This window comes from Durio zibethinus, chromosome 22 (genome assembly GCF_047325235.1).
Source record: "Durio zibethinus cultivar Kanyao isolate XHJ-2024 chromosome 22, ASM4732523v1, whole genome shotgun sequence".
In the NCBI taxonomy this organism is placed as follows: Eukaryota; Viridiplantae; Streptophyta; class Magnoliopsida; order Malvales; family Malvaceae; genus Durio; species Durio zibethinus.
Window position 1 is genome coordinate 3,232,886 of NC_143183.1, and position 14,071 is coordinate 3,246,956.

The 14,071-nt window shown below is 30.6% G+C and overlaps 3 protein-coding genes across 4 annotated transcripts; 2 read left to right on the forward strand and 1 right to left on the reverse strand.

Annotated features, from left to right (window-relative positions):
• The first annotated feature begins 1,763 nt into the window (after window positions 1–1,763).
• Window positions 1,764–4,465, forward strand: LOC111307027 (uncharacterized). Its single transcript, XM_022905092.2, has one exon. It carries the CDS (start codon window positions 2,450–2,452, stop codon window positions 4,463–4,465), a length of 2,016 nt encoding a protein of 671 aa, XP_022760827.2. The 5' UTR covers window positions 1,764–2,449.
• Window positions 3,309–6,199, forward strand: LOC149512485 (putative LRR receptor-like serine/threonine-protein kinase At3g47570). The gene is made up of 3 exons (XM_089751654.1): window positions 3,309–5,069; window positions 5,199–5,594; window positions 5,730–6,199. The coding sequence occupies exons 1-3, from the start codon at window positions 4,745–4,747 to the stop codon at window positions 5,732–5,734; spliced, it is 726 nt and encodes a 241-aa protein (XP_089607780.1). The 5' UTR covers window positions 3,309–4,744; the 3' UTR covers window positions 5,735–6,199.
• Window positions 6,200–6,685: 486 nt separating this feature from the next.
• Window positions 6,686–10,760, reverse strand: LOC111307757 (uncharacterized). 2 transcript variants are annotated; one of them, XM_022905930.2, is made up of 4 exons: window positions 10,645–10,760; window positions 9,091–9,740; window positions 7,964–8,198; window positions 6,686–7,152 (listed from the first exon to the last, which is right to left on the reverse strand). In XM_022905930.2, coding segments are annotated over exons 1-3 (849 nt in total). In that variant the 5' UTR covers window positions 10,646–10,760; the 3' UTR covers window positions 6,686–7,152; window positions 7,964–8,000. The 2 variants fall into 2 exon arrangements, with proteins under 2 accessions (XP_022761665.2, XP_022761664.2); XM_022905929.2 differs by lacking the exon at window positions 6,686–7,152 and adding an exon at window positions 7,743–7,925 and having other exon boundaries at window positions 8,034–8,198.
• Window positions 10,761–14,071: the final 3,311 nt, after the last annotated feature.

Here is a 14,071-nt window from a genome sequence, read left to right on the forward strand (position 1 = left end):
GCTATGCGGTATATTTCTGTCAGACAGAAATGGAGGGAAAGCTTATCCACATGAACGACCAGTACACTTATGTCTCAGCAATGAAACCCAAAGTTTCAGTCTTCACCTTGATGGTTCCAGCTACTGGCAAAATCTACTGGTCTGAAAGCCATCTAGGTGAAGTACATTTTTTTTAATCATCATTATTTGGATTGCATAATTGATTTACATTCTCATATACAATTTTCAGCATGCTTACTCAGTGCCTTTTATGGTTGTTTTTATCCTCATTGTCTAAGAGTTATCTGCAGAAATTTGTACTGGATGAGGGCATGCTTCTCGCTTTTGTGACTGCTTCGAGTGAGATTCTTCGACCTATCTTATCACTTACTTCTTTCAGTTTGTGCTTATCTTACTTCCATGACATTTAAAATCAAAATTGCCATGTGAACACCATTAACGTCCATTTCAATATAAGGAGACTTGAATCATTTGATCAATCCATTACCATAGCTATTTCTAGAAAAAATGTGTTTTAAGATAGGAAACTTTGATTGTACAAAACTCTTTCGCCATCTACAATGTAAGCATGTAGGCATGAAGCTGTCTGTAATATCCCAATCCTATTCTGCGACTTGTATGGAAAAGGTTCAGAGCTCTCTAGATGGAAACTTAATCTTTTAAAAAAGTTTGAAACCAATGCTTCTTTAATTATATAAACACATGCCTATGACCAGAATGGCTTAAATTCTCTAGAAATTTAACTAGGCAATGTTGTCATTAAACTTACATGCTGGTCTTTGTGATTGATTTGTAGACATTGGCAACCGGCTACCTTGTCACAGCGAGGGTAATTGTTCCTATAAACACCTCATCAAGATTGCTTGTTTCTTTAGTTACTGGATTGACACAGACTCTTAACCTCTCACCAGGTCTGAAGCTTGCATCTAGCTGCTCCCAAGGAACATGCAAGCGCGTCAGTATCTACACAAGTAACCTGCAACTAAAATTACCTCTAGAATCAAATGAGCTAAATTGTTAAGAATGGCCAAATTGTTACTTCACTTCCAGGTAATAGAAGGGCCATAATTCTCTTCCTGTTATTCGAGTCCCAACTCTTGGTAGTTTTAGCCGCAGTCATGCGGTTCTGTTGTATCTTTTGGAGGAAAAAGAAACTTCAAGATCAAGGCCTTGGACGCGTTCTAGAAAAGCGAGTAAGTTATATATAAAAGAAGACTCTCAATGAGATCGAAAAGGTTATAATATGTACACCAAATGTTTCATGTATGACAATACATGAAACATTTGGTCTTGTCAGTCTTCGGTCTTGTCAGTTTATGAGAAAATTATGACAATACATATATTTCAAGTAGGTATTTATTTTTAGTAAAAATTAATTGATTTAAAATAAAAAATATTGAAAACATGTAATACAAATCTAATAGTATATAAAAAAGATAATATTAAATATATCTATACTTTACATAACATATAATAAATAATAAATAAATAATAAAATTTAAAATTTAAAATTGTTTTACAATGTATTTACATAATTTAAATGCAAGAATCAAGATGAAGAATATATATATATATATATGTGTGTGTGTTATACATAAAAAAATTTTAGGTTAATTCTAAATCAGATTTTTATTTTTATTTTTTCATTAGAATGATCTCAATAATATTATCTCATTTAAATAAGGATAAAGATTATAAATTATTTAATATAAAAAATTATATAAATATATTTTCTTAAGATTGGAACTATTTTTAAAATTTAAATAATAATATTATTTGGTAGATAACTATAATTAAAAAAAAATTTAAGTGTTAACAATATAAATTATTCATATAAAATTACATGTAATCAAATTTTATTAGATAATCATATATCTTTTAATATTATACAATATGATTATACGTATTTTTATTGAAATCAATTTCAAAAAAAAAAAAAAAACTTCATCACATCGGCAAAAACATTTGAGGAAAAAAAAAAGTCAAACGCATTTTGAAAATATCTCTAATTCAAGTCTGGCAACGGCAGCCCCGCAGTCAACTCAAGTCTAGCAATACCAAACAAAATTTCCATCAAAGAGTCAACACCAAATTATTTCAGATTGACATTAGCGATCACTATGACTTCAGTCAAGCCCCTTTCTTCACTTCACTTGTCTTTTGGTGAATAATTGATATGATTTCAGTCAAGTCCATTCTTCACTTCACTTGTCTTTTGGTGGATGATTGGTCCTCAACCATCAAGTCTCAACTGTTTTAGTGTACCCATTGTTTTTTTTTCTTATCAATGTCAACTAAATACCCCATTGATAATGTTTTCTTGAGTCCTCAGCTTTTCATTATAAAACTCAGCTGGAATTGTTCACGTAAATTAAAATCTTGAAAGCCAACAAACCTGATTACTTCAATTTAGTTGCCAGTCTCGCCATCAGGCTTGCATTGGAAAATCATGTCTTGGTCAGTACTTTTTCCAATTCATGTTGTCGTTCTCCTCTTATGCTTCAATTTGGAAAGTCTTGGGTTGCTTGGTTTAGCAGCCTCTGAAGGTGGTGGAAATATGAAGGATCAGCAAGCTTTGCTTGAGTTCAAGGCCAAGATCACCAACAATCAACTCGGCGTTATGCGTTTGTGGAACAATACCGTCCACTACTGCCAGTGGTATGGTGTTAGTTGCGGTCGTCGACATCAGAGAGTCACCCGGTTGGTCCTGGAATCCCAACATCTAACGGGATATATATCACCATATATTGGAAACTTGAGCTTTCTGAGGGTGTTAAACCTTAACAATAATAGTTTCATTCATGAAATTCCTCAAGAAATTGGTCGTTTACGTAGATTGAGAATATTACATCTAGCCATAAACTCAATTGGTGGTGAAATCCCCAGTGTGCTCTACAGCTTGCCAAACCTAGCCATTTTAAACCTGGAAAGAAACAAGTTAAGTGGAAGAATCTCACCTTTGTTAGGGAACGTATCATCTCTGGTGAAACTTTCTCTACTTTCAAATAAACTCGATGGAGTGATCCCTGAAACTCTTGGCCAACTAAAAAGGCTCACATTTTTTTCTGTGGGGCTTAACAATTTTTCGGGTACTGTTCCTTCCTCCATTTTTAATTTGTCTAATATCAGAACTTTTGATATTGGCGATAATTATCTTGAAGGTACTCTTCCTTGGGACTTAGGTATTAATATGCCGTATCTGGAACAGTTTCTTGTTAGCAATAACCTACTCACTGGACCATTCCCTATTTCAATATCCAATGCCTCAAATCTCATAGCACTTCAAATTGTTGTAAACCTCGTTGTAGGGAGCTTGCCTTCATTTGAAAGGCTTACCAAGCTACAATGGTTTGGCATTGATGGAAACCTTCTAGGAAGCAGAGGAGCAAATGACTTAAACTTTCTCTGCTCTTTGACTAACGCAAGACAGCTACAGAGATTGAGTATCAATGAAAACAATTTCGGAGGGTCAATACCTGAGTGCATAGGCAATTTGTCGACTGATCTCTTATATTTGAATCTCGATGTCAATGAAATATCAGGAACAATTCCAGCCACTATTGGAAATCTTATCAACTTGGAGTCGCTTACTATATGGAACAATCAATTGTCTGGCGCCATTCCCTTTGATATTGGGAGGCTTCAACAGCTACAGGAATTTAAGGCCCAAAACAATTCTCTCTCCGAAGGTATTCCATCTTCTTTTGGAAATCTAAAAATGTTGATTAGCCTAAATTTAAGTCACAACAATCTTCAAGGCAGCATTCCTTCAAGCCTTGGTGAGTGTGAAAATTTGCTGACATTGGATCTTTCTTATAACAACCTCAGTGGTTCCATACCTCCCCAAGTAGCCAGTCTCTCATCCTTGTCCATTGCATTGGACTTGTCTTCAAACCATTTGACTGGTGTTCTTCCCATTGAAGTAGGAAATCTGAAAAATCTTGGTGTGTTGCGTATCTCTAAGAACATGTTATCAGGTGAGATTCCAGGAAGTCTCGGTAGTTGTATGGTGTTAGAGCAACTATTCATGGATGGCAATCACTTCCAAGGGTCGTTTCCTTCATCTTTGAGTTCATTGAGAGCTCTTATAAAGTTAGACATTTCGAGCAACAATTTCTCAGGTGAAATTCCAAAATTTTTATCCAGTTTTAAGTCACTGCAATATTTGAATCTTTCCCACAATAATTTTGAAGGCATGTTACCAATTGAAGGTGTTTTGAAAAACGCAAGTGCTACATTCGTTGATGGAAACAATAAGCTTTGTGGGGGCACTCATGATTTCAATTTGCCCGAATGTAACTCGAAAAGCTCTAGGAAGAGATCGATCAATTCACTTAAATTAGCAATTTCTGTTTCTTTTGGGCTGTTAGGAGTAGCTTTAGCATTCCTCTTTCTTCTTTGGTCTAGAAAGGAAAGAAAGCAGCCTACATCAATGTATACTGAAAACATGCCTTTAAACTTATAATATCAAAGCATCCTAAAAGCTACTGATGGTTTATCGTCAGCAAATTTGGTAGGAGAAGGTAGCTTTGGTTCTGTATATAAGGGGGCTCTTGAAAATCACGATGGGATAGATGTTGCCATCAAGGTGTTTAATCTTGCGCGTACAGGAGCTTCCAGGAGTTTCGTTGCTGAATGTGAGGCTTTAAGGAATATCAGACATCGAAACCTTGTCAAGGTTTTAACTGCCTGTTCGAGTGTTGATTCCCATGGCAATGATTTCAAGGCTCTAATTTATGAATTCATGGTTAATGGAAGCTTAGAGGATTGGTTGCATCCATCCGTGTCCAGCCACGGGACCCAAATGGCAGAAAAGCACTTAAATCTTCACCAAAGACTGAATATAGCAGTTGATGTTTCTTGTGCATTAGAGTATCTCCATTGTCATTGTGAAACACCAATTGTTCATTGTGACCTCAAACCAAGCAATGTTCTACTTGATGGTGAAATGGTTGGTCATGTTGGTGACTTCGGGTTAGCGAAATTCAGATCAGTTGACATGCAAAATTACTCAACAAACCAGTCAAGCTCTCTTGGATTAAGAGGAACTGTAGGTTACGCTCCACCAGGTAATAAGTACAAAACTATATGAACATTGCCCGATTTAATTCATCATAATAAGAGCTCGGTTGAAGGGAAGTTTGTGTAAGATCTCTTTTAATGTTATTATTTCACTTGTTTGTAATGAATGAATGCAGAATATGGCTTGGGAAGTGAGGTTTCAACTCAGGGTGATGTGTACAGCTATGGAATCATTCTATTGGAGATGTTTACAGGGAAGAGGCCCACTGATGATACGTATAAAGAGGGTTTGAACCTTCATAACTTTGTCAAGGAAGCTTTGCCAGGACGAGTAGCGGAGATTACAGATCCCATTCTTCTTGGAGAAGCAATTAGAGAAGAAACGATCAAAGATAGAGTCATTCGATGCTTGAATTCAATATTTGAAATTGGAGTTACTTGTTCAAACGAGTTGCCAAAGAAGCGAATGAACATGAGTGATGTTGCTGCACAACTTATTTCTATCAGAAACAAGCTTCTTCCAGCATCAGTACTTAAAGAAAGGCCAAGGATAGATGCAATTGAATCAGCAGGTAATAATGTTATCTTACATGCTCAAACCAAAAGCATGAACTCAATTGCAATTTTCACTTGAAACTCCATTTAGGCCATTTTTAGAGTAAATTTTATAATTTGGGTATTTGATCATTTTCCTTCTTTCACAGCAGCTTAAGGTGGGTGACTTTAAGCCAACATGCAAGCTGATTCACATAGGGAGGTTGCAGTCTTGCAAAGCACTACTATTATAATTTTTCCAGTCTTTTACTGTACTAGTAATGCCATATTATTGTTCTATATGGTTGTATTTTAAAGTAATTTTCTAGTCATTTTGGCCTAATGCAATGAATCCAGCTGCAAGTTCCACCCACAACACTTTTTTGGTCTCTAATCTTTCGAAAATAAGTCTTGTTAAGCAAAGATTGCAAAGAGTTAATCTTTGCAAATGACAATATATAAAATTACAGTCAAAGGAGCATCCTGGACATGATAAAACATGGGAAATTGATTGCACAAAGGAAAAGCTCAAGCCTCAAAGGCCAAAAAAAAAAAAAAAAAAAAGGAGCAAAATGCACAAGATCAAATCTAATGATCCTGTCTCATTTTTCATAAAGATTAGCAGCCAACAACCAATTTACAAAACCTGGAAGATCTGCCAAGCAGTAGCAGAAGCATTTGGTTGAAGACTAGGCATATGGATTGAAATGCTTTAGCATTTCCGCATTTGGTATTACTACTACTACATTAGGAGAGACTTAAATCTTTTCTCATTGTAATTTACAATTAATTTTAAAATGTTACATAAATATTTTGAATTGAAATTATTAATATTGGCAATTAATAATTTATTTTATAATTTAAATGAAATAAATAAAACAAAATCATAAATTAGATTCAATCTTAATTTCTTTATAAATCTCTCTCCTTAAAGCAATTTGATGCTGAATATGGCCAATAACAATTAATTTTTATTATTCATTTTCTATTTTAAGATTTGAATTCTCACTTCTTTTGTTAAATAATATTTGCAAAACCATTATGGTCTTTATATACTTGTAATAATAATTTAAAAATATATAGAAATTAACAGAAAATTTTTACCAAAAAAAAAAAAAAAAAGAAAGAATTAACATAATAAAAACCCTTTAGATTATTAGGTGAAGTTTAAGGTTTAACATCTCACTTTATCCATAATTTGACCCTTGAGAACCATAACCCACTTCATGAATGTTAAAGGCAATTAAAGACCCCAACCCTTTACACATCCAAGATTTAACCCTGCGTAAAAATGATCATCAGACATAGTCTTCAGGGATTGTGACATCCATGAAAACATTGACCATGCATTGAGAGTAATGAAGCTTAGATTTTGGATATTGAGCAGGGAAGCCAGGGAATTAACCCAAGAACTAAGGAACATATCAGAAAGAATGGTCGCAGGAGGAGATGGGTGGGCTTGAAATTAACCATTGAAGCAGAGGGTCATAAAGTTTACTCATGGCTGAGACAATCTCTACTCCAGGAGGGATGCATCATTGGTCTTCTTTTAAGTTGCCAATGAGAATCGTTCGATGCTTCAACAAAACTGAAGATCTGAGTAACCAAAACAACTAATAAATATTTGTTATCAAAACATTTTTTTTAATAGTTAATGAATAGAAAATTTTTAAAAGTTATATGATCAATGAAGATAATTTACTTTATTTGTAGCATGTACATGACATTTGATAAGGATTATAGTTTTGTTTTAAAATCCTTAATTTTAAGAACCTATGTATGATACACAAACATGATATAGATGCTATACATGTAAATCACACAATGACATTTCATAAAAAAATTAATTTATTTTTTTATGAAGTATTAGGTAGTTCACAATGTATAGCATTAATACACTAAAATATAAACTCTAATTTTAATTGAACATATTTTCAAGATTTCACTGTCAAAAAATAATTTAAAAAAAAAAAAAATTTAAGCATAAATATATTGGATGCCACTTGTTAAGAATAACTTTACCAACTAACTAAACTAAGCTCGAGGTTCAATCTTATTGCAATTTTTTCCTACGGCATTTTTATCTCTAATCTTTCGAAAACAAGTCTTGTTAAGCAAAGATTGCAAAGCATTAATCTTTGCAAATGACAATATGTAAAGTTACAGTCAAAGGACTATTCTCGAAATGGTAAAACATGACTTGATTGCACAAAGTGAAAAGCTCAAGGGCCAAAAAAAAAAAAAAAGGAAAAAGAGACAAAATGCTTAAGATCAAATCTAATGACCCTCTCTCATTATTCATAAAGATTAGCTGCCCACAACCAATTTACAAAACCTGGGAGATCGAATAGTGTCGAGTCTCCAGCAATCTGCAACAAAAATAATCTAGTTGTGAGAATTTACTCACCCTTTCATAGATTATCAAGGGAAGAAAACCATGAATGCTACAAATAATGACTGTGATCTCTAGATTCCACCTCTCTGATATTTTGAACTGCACTCTCAACTGTTCTCGACAGGTGGTTCGTGTGTTCCTCAATAGCAGTCATGAATGCACATAGTAGCTCCCGACAAGCCACTAACTCTTCATTTGCCTGGTCCAACTCATAAGATAATTCCTGGATTTTCTTATCTTTGTCATCCTGTTGCATCCAAAAAAAAAAAAAAGGTGGCTTTATGTAGTTGTCATAACATTGAATCAACTTACAAACAAACTCATACACACAGATACAGACAAAGGAATATGTAGATCCAGCAACCATTAAGTGGATAGAACATATCAATCTAGAATCTAAGCAATTTCAGATCTGCCATGGGAACTTCAGAAATGTTAACAATCAATATATAATCACCAGTTGACAACAAAAGTACATTTTATACTTTTTTGGTTATTCCAATCCTTCCAAATAGGTAATAGTTAAAATTTTAGAAACAGTTATCAATAAATATCATCTATAAGGCAATTGTTCAATAAAACTAAATCAAGTACTGATACAAGGCAGAAGTAATATCTTTAGAATAACTAGGGTAAAAAGAAAGAGGCTCCTTATTCTTGGTGACTTGTAGCAAAATTATTCATGTTGAAGTGACTTGCAAGAGCTTTGACAGCTTCAATGATGACTAACGGAGGAAAGAAGCAATGGTAAGAATACCTGAGAGTAAAGCAGGGGAAACCAGTTTCTACTCTCCACACTAAACACTAGGGGATAAGTAATCATAATTTATGCTCTAAAACTTCCTGGAAGAATTAGAAAGTTTTGAGACTTACAATTTTGCAAGTTGATAAAGTTATGTTATAAAGTTTTGAACAATTTAAGTTAAACACTAATAAAATTGCACGCGTAATAAATATATAAATCCATCTAAAAAGTAACAATCTCAACTACAGCTAACCAGAGCTTTGTCTATTGCAAGGGTAACAACTAACAATCACACGTTATGAAATATTTGTCATAAGTATCATTTTCAGTAGTAAAAGCAGCATAATAAGAAACATCAGCCTAATTCTTTAAAACCAACGATAAGGAAACTTACAGAATATGATTGATCCTTTCCTGAGGTAATTAATAGAGGATGATTATGCTCCTTAACAAATTTTGAGATAACATATCTCCCGGGTTTCTCTCTCTTCACGTTCATCCTTGCCATGCATCCTTCTCGTTTACTCTCACGCTTTCGAATCCGAACACGTGTACTCTTTTGTCTGTTCTGATTAAAACCTTCTTTGTTACATGCAAGTCGACGATGGATTATTGATCCATCAAGCTCGGACTTACGAGACGAAATAATTCGAGTAAAAAATCCTACCCGTCTAGCATATTCATCATAGAAAGCTTTTGCAGCTTGTACAGATTCAAATAGCATACCCTCATGTGGTTCTTGGTTCAGGTCAAGTTCACATAACCCAGATTCATCTCCTGCACAACTTTCTGTAATTAAAACATTTTCTTCTTTGTCTTTGCCAGCTTCGCTTATACCAGATTCACCTTCAATACAACTTTCAGTAATTAAAACTTTTTGTCCTTTATTTTTGTCAGCTTCACGTACATTGGATTCACCTTCAACACATCTTTCTGTAGTTAGAACTTTTTCTTCTTTGTTTCTGTCAGCTTCACTTACACCGGATTCACCTTCAATACAACTTTCTGTTATCACAATATGTTCAAAAAGGTTCTCCTTCTCCACTGCCAACCCCAATAAAACAAGTTATCATATGTCAACAATCACGAACACAAACACGAACAATCATGATACATTAGTATTATTATGGTATTTAGGCAATGCCAGGTAACTGATCTGCAAATATTAACACAAGTGAATAGCACTATTTATACCTTTATGTAGCTTAAAAATAGGGTATAACATACAATGTTACTTGACACTATAAACATAAACTTCAGAAAAAAAGGGTAATAATAACAACTCAATCTACAAACACAGTTGTTTATCAACTCAAATTGATCACAATCGCAAAGTATGCTGAAATGAAACCCTGCATTTTTGTATTTTCAATGCATATTCTATAAGAACCCCAAATTGATTGGATGTTCCCACAAAAGCACATGAATAGGATCACGCGCACACATACACATATATGCAAAATGCAAAATTTAACATAATATTGTTTTGCTTTAGCTGCTTGGAAACAGGGGAAAGAAAAGCAAAATGTAAAAGAAAATTAAATTAACTAAAAATTAGTTTCTTTTTTATTTCTTTTTTGTGTAAAAGCTAGAAATGTTCAATATCCTCTTCTTTTCTTCATTTTCCACAGAACCAAACTTGTGCTTATGTACATTTAGCAGCACATAAATATATATAAAACGAAACAGTTAATGAGCAAACAATTACTCCATTGAACTAAGCTAATCTTTTTCCACCGGTATTTTGACGAAAACGTTTGTTTTTCTCGAGAATCAAACAGGGGGCATAACCATTAAAAAAACCCAAATTACAATTTCAGGAACAATTAGAAAAGATGGAGAAAAATGAATCGCAAAATCGAATTCAAAGAAACTAAAATAGAACAATAAACATGAAACAGTTACTGCAAAAAAAAAAAAAAGATTAGTAATTAAAGAAAGAACTTACTTGATTTTTTTTTCTTATTTTTCACTTAATATTGGTTTTAGCCTGGCTGATACTTTGAACAGAGATAAAGCGAGTTTTCTTTATTTTATTTTATTTTATTTTATTTTATAAAGCAGAACTTTATTTTTCCTTGTTTTTTCTCTGAATCATTTATTTTTTTTATTTATATTTATTATTGACCAAGAGAGTAAAACATTTGTTCGTCTTTTGGTTAAGATGAAAACTAATCGCTCATTAGTAAAGCATTTTCACAGCTAACAAACAACACTTACCTCCATTAGTAATTGATTTTGATTTCTATAGGTTTAAGTAGGGGTGAGCAAAATCGGTTTGAATCGATTAAATCAATTAAGTGAATTTAATTGATTTGATTTAATTTATTTAATTTTTATTATAATTAATTTTTTGAATTAATTAAATTAATTAATTTGATAGATTTTCAGTTTTTAAAATTAATAATCAAATTAACCGAATTAACCGAATTAAGTGATTTTTTAGTAAGTAAAGGTAAAAAAAATTGAGATAAGTATTTTTGTCTTTTTTTTTTTGTAAAGTATTATTGAAATTATTAAATTTTTTAATAATTTAGTTTAAATGATATTTGCATTTAAGTTTTATTAAATTAAATTTGTAGTTAAATAATTATTTATAATAAGAGAAAAAAATTATGAAAAATTCATATATTTAATCGAACCTAATCTATTTTGATTGGTTTGGTTATTGATCGGTTATTTAAAATTTTTTTATTAATTCAATTATTTATTAAATAAAAATTAATTAATTTAATTATTGATTTTTTTAAATCAAATTGACGAACAGATCTAAAATTTTTTCAAATCGGTAAAAACTTTTTACTAATGTAATTACAAAAGGTTTTATTTAAACTTCATTAAACAAAATCAATTTTGTATGTATACACAAATGGTAGAGGCCATACTAATTGATAATAAAATATATACATAAGGATAATAAACGGGTTGGATCGAGGTAAGTTTTTATTCGTTTCGAATTAAATTTGATTTTATATTCATAAAATTTAAATCTAATTTGATTCAATATCGTATAAATTATACTTGATTTGATTCAACTCGAAATTAATAAAATATTATTTTTTAAAATATAAAATATTATTTTTAATATAAATATAACATTATATAAATATATAAATATATATAAATAAAAATAAAAAAATAATTTATATATATAAAATCGAATCGGATTGAATTAACTTAAAACTCGAAACCTAATTCCAACGTTTTTTTATTATTATTTTACTCGATCCGATTCAAAATCTGATTTAAAAAAAAAAATTTATAAAATCGAGTCGAGTCGAAACGACTGCCAACTTTATACATGCAATTATATATATATATATATTTTTTTTTTGAAACTGTAAGATTTGAATTTTCTTATCCTTTTTCTAATCTAAGAATTAATAAAAATAATAATAAGAAATAAAGCCAAGGGAAAAACAGGTCAGTACAAGTTAGATGGTATAATCAACAAGCGAGTAGAAAATTAACCTTCATAACCTCATTGATAAGGGAATTCAAGAGAATTAGCAGTTTTGTTTTGAGCATGACCTAAAGCATAAATTCATTAAATTATCATAACAACAATTAAGAAATATAAATTGCTGAAATGATATATTATAAGGTGTAACAAAAGAAAAGAAACAAGTAACTATGATAGCACTTGAGATTTAAATTACGGTTATGGTTGTATTTTTTATCGTGACACGTTTATTACAGTTGTAGAGATACCGGATAAAATAACGGTAGTCACGCTTTTAGCGATAGTGAATTTTTTTTTTAATTTTGAACAACTTACCATAAAATGAAATAAATAATAATAATTATAAACATGCTCATTATATTTAAAATAATTTTTTAATTTTTTAATTCTTTAATGTATATATTAAAATAAATATTTTAATTTTTTTAGTTTTGAGTCATAAATCAATATACATATCTAAAATGTTGATCATTAATATATCCATGAATTTTGTCAATATAAATGCTATAAATGCATATCATTGATGACAAATTATCATTATGAAATTAATATTATAAATTAATCTTATTAGAAAGAATAATAATGGACATTTAAATATTTTTAAGTACAATTATTAAGGTAAAATAGATTAAAATCTAATTCTGTGAAATAGATACATGTAAAATCACTTGTACATATCATCTCTCATTTTCTTTCAAAATTTTCATCTAAAATCTTCAAAACATTCCAAAAAACTTATTTCCCATCATTATTTGCTTTTGTTTTAAAATTTTTTATCTAAAAATATTAGGTATAAAAAAATTAATACTAAATATAATTAATAATATTAAAATTTTATCATAAATTATTTTTTAGATAATTAAAAATTAAATTAACTATTTAAAAACTAACAACTCTATTAAATTTTTATCCAAATCATAAAAAAAATTCAAATACCTATTTTCCAAAAAGTAAAAGAAAGAGATGACCAAATAAAAAATAAAAATCAATTTATATATGACATCAACCTCTTCTTGTCTTCTTGTCTTTGTTCACTTTGCTTTTTATTCCAAAATAGAGTCACCTATGACTCTATCCAACCTTTCTCTTGTCTTTTCTTCAAGCAATTTCAACTCTCTCCTTTTTTTAGTGGATTGATTTGGAACTGTTTGCAATTGCTTTATGGGATCATATAATTCTTAAGTTGCTAAATTAAAGGATCCCATACCTTGATGAAATGGGTTTGGTGGTTTGAAAGTTGATTCTTTTATTAAATCTTTATTGAGGTTTAAATTTAATCAAATAGTTTGGACTTGGGGGCATGATTTTCTTATCGTTTTGGTATGTGTTTTCATTTTATTTGATGAATGAAAAATGTAAATAACGATTTTAACATCTTGTTACAATTTTTTTTTGTTATGTCATTATTTACGGTCATAAAACAAACATTATAGGTATAATTACCAATCATATCCCATCGCAAATGAATAACGAAAATGATAAGTTGCACTATTGCTAAATAACGGTTATTATATTATGTTACGGGTGCTATTTAAAACCTTGCTTGTGACATGAAGCATTTAATTTTTGAAGCCAAATGGAAAGGGGAGTAGTGACAAGATCTAACAATTTAAAATACGATACGTATAAAATATGAATACGATATAAAAATAAAATAAAAAATCAATATACTTTAAAATTATAGCAATAAAATATCTATAAGTTTAATAAAACAAAAAAAAATTATATTTTATATTTTCGTATTGATAGAATTATAATACGTAATTTTTATGTAAAACATAATATGAATACATAAATTTTAATATTTTACACAATATGAATATACGAATCACTAAATCTAAAGAACATGAACCGAAACAACTCTGATTTTCAGTGAAATTTTTTTCTAGTACAAAAAAGGCGCAAGTATAAA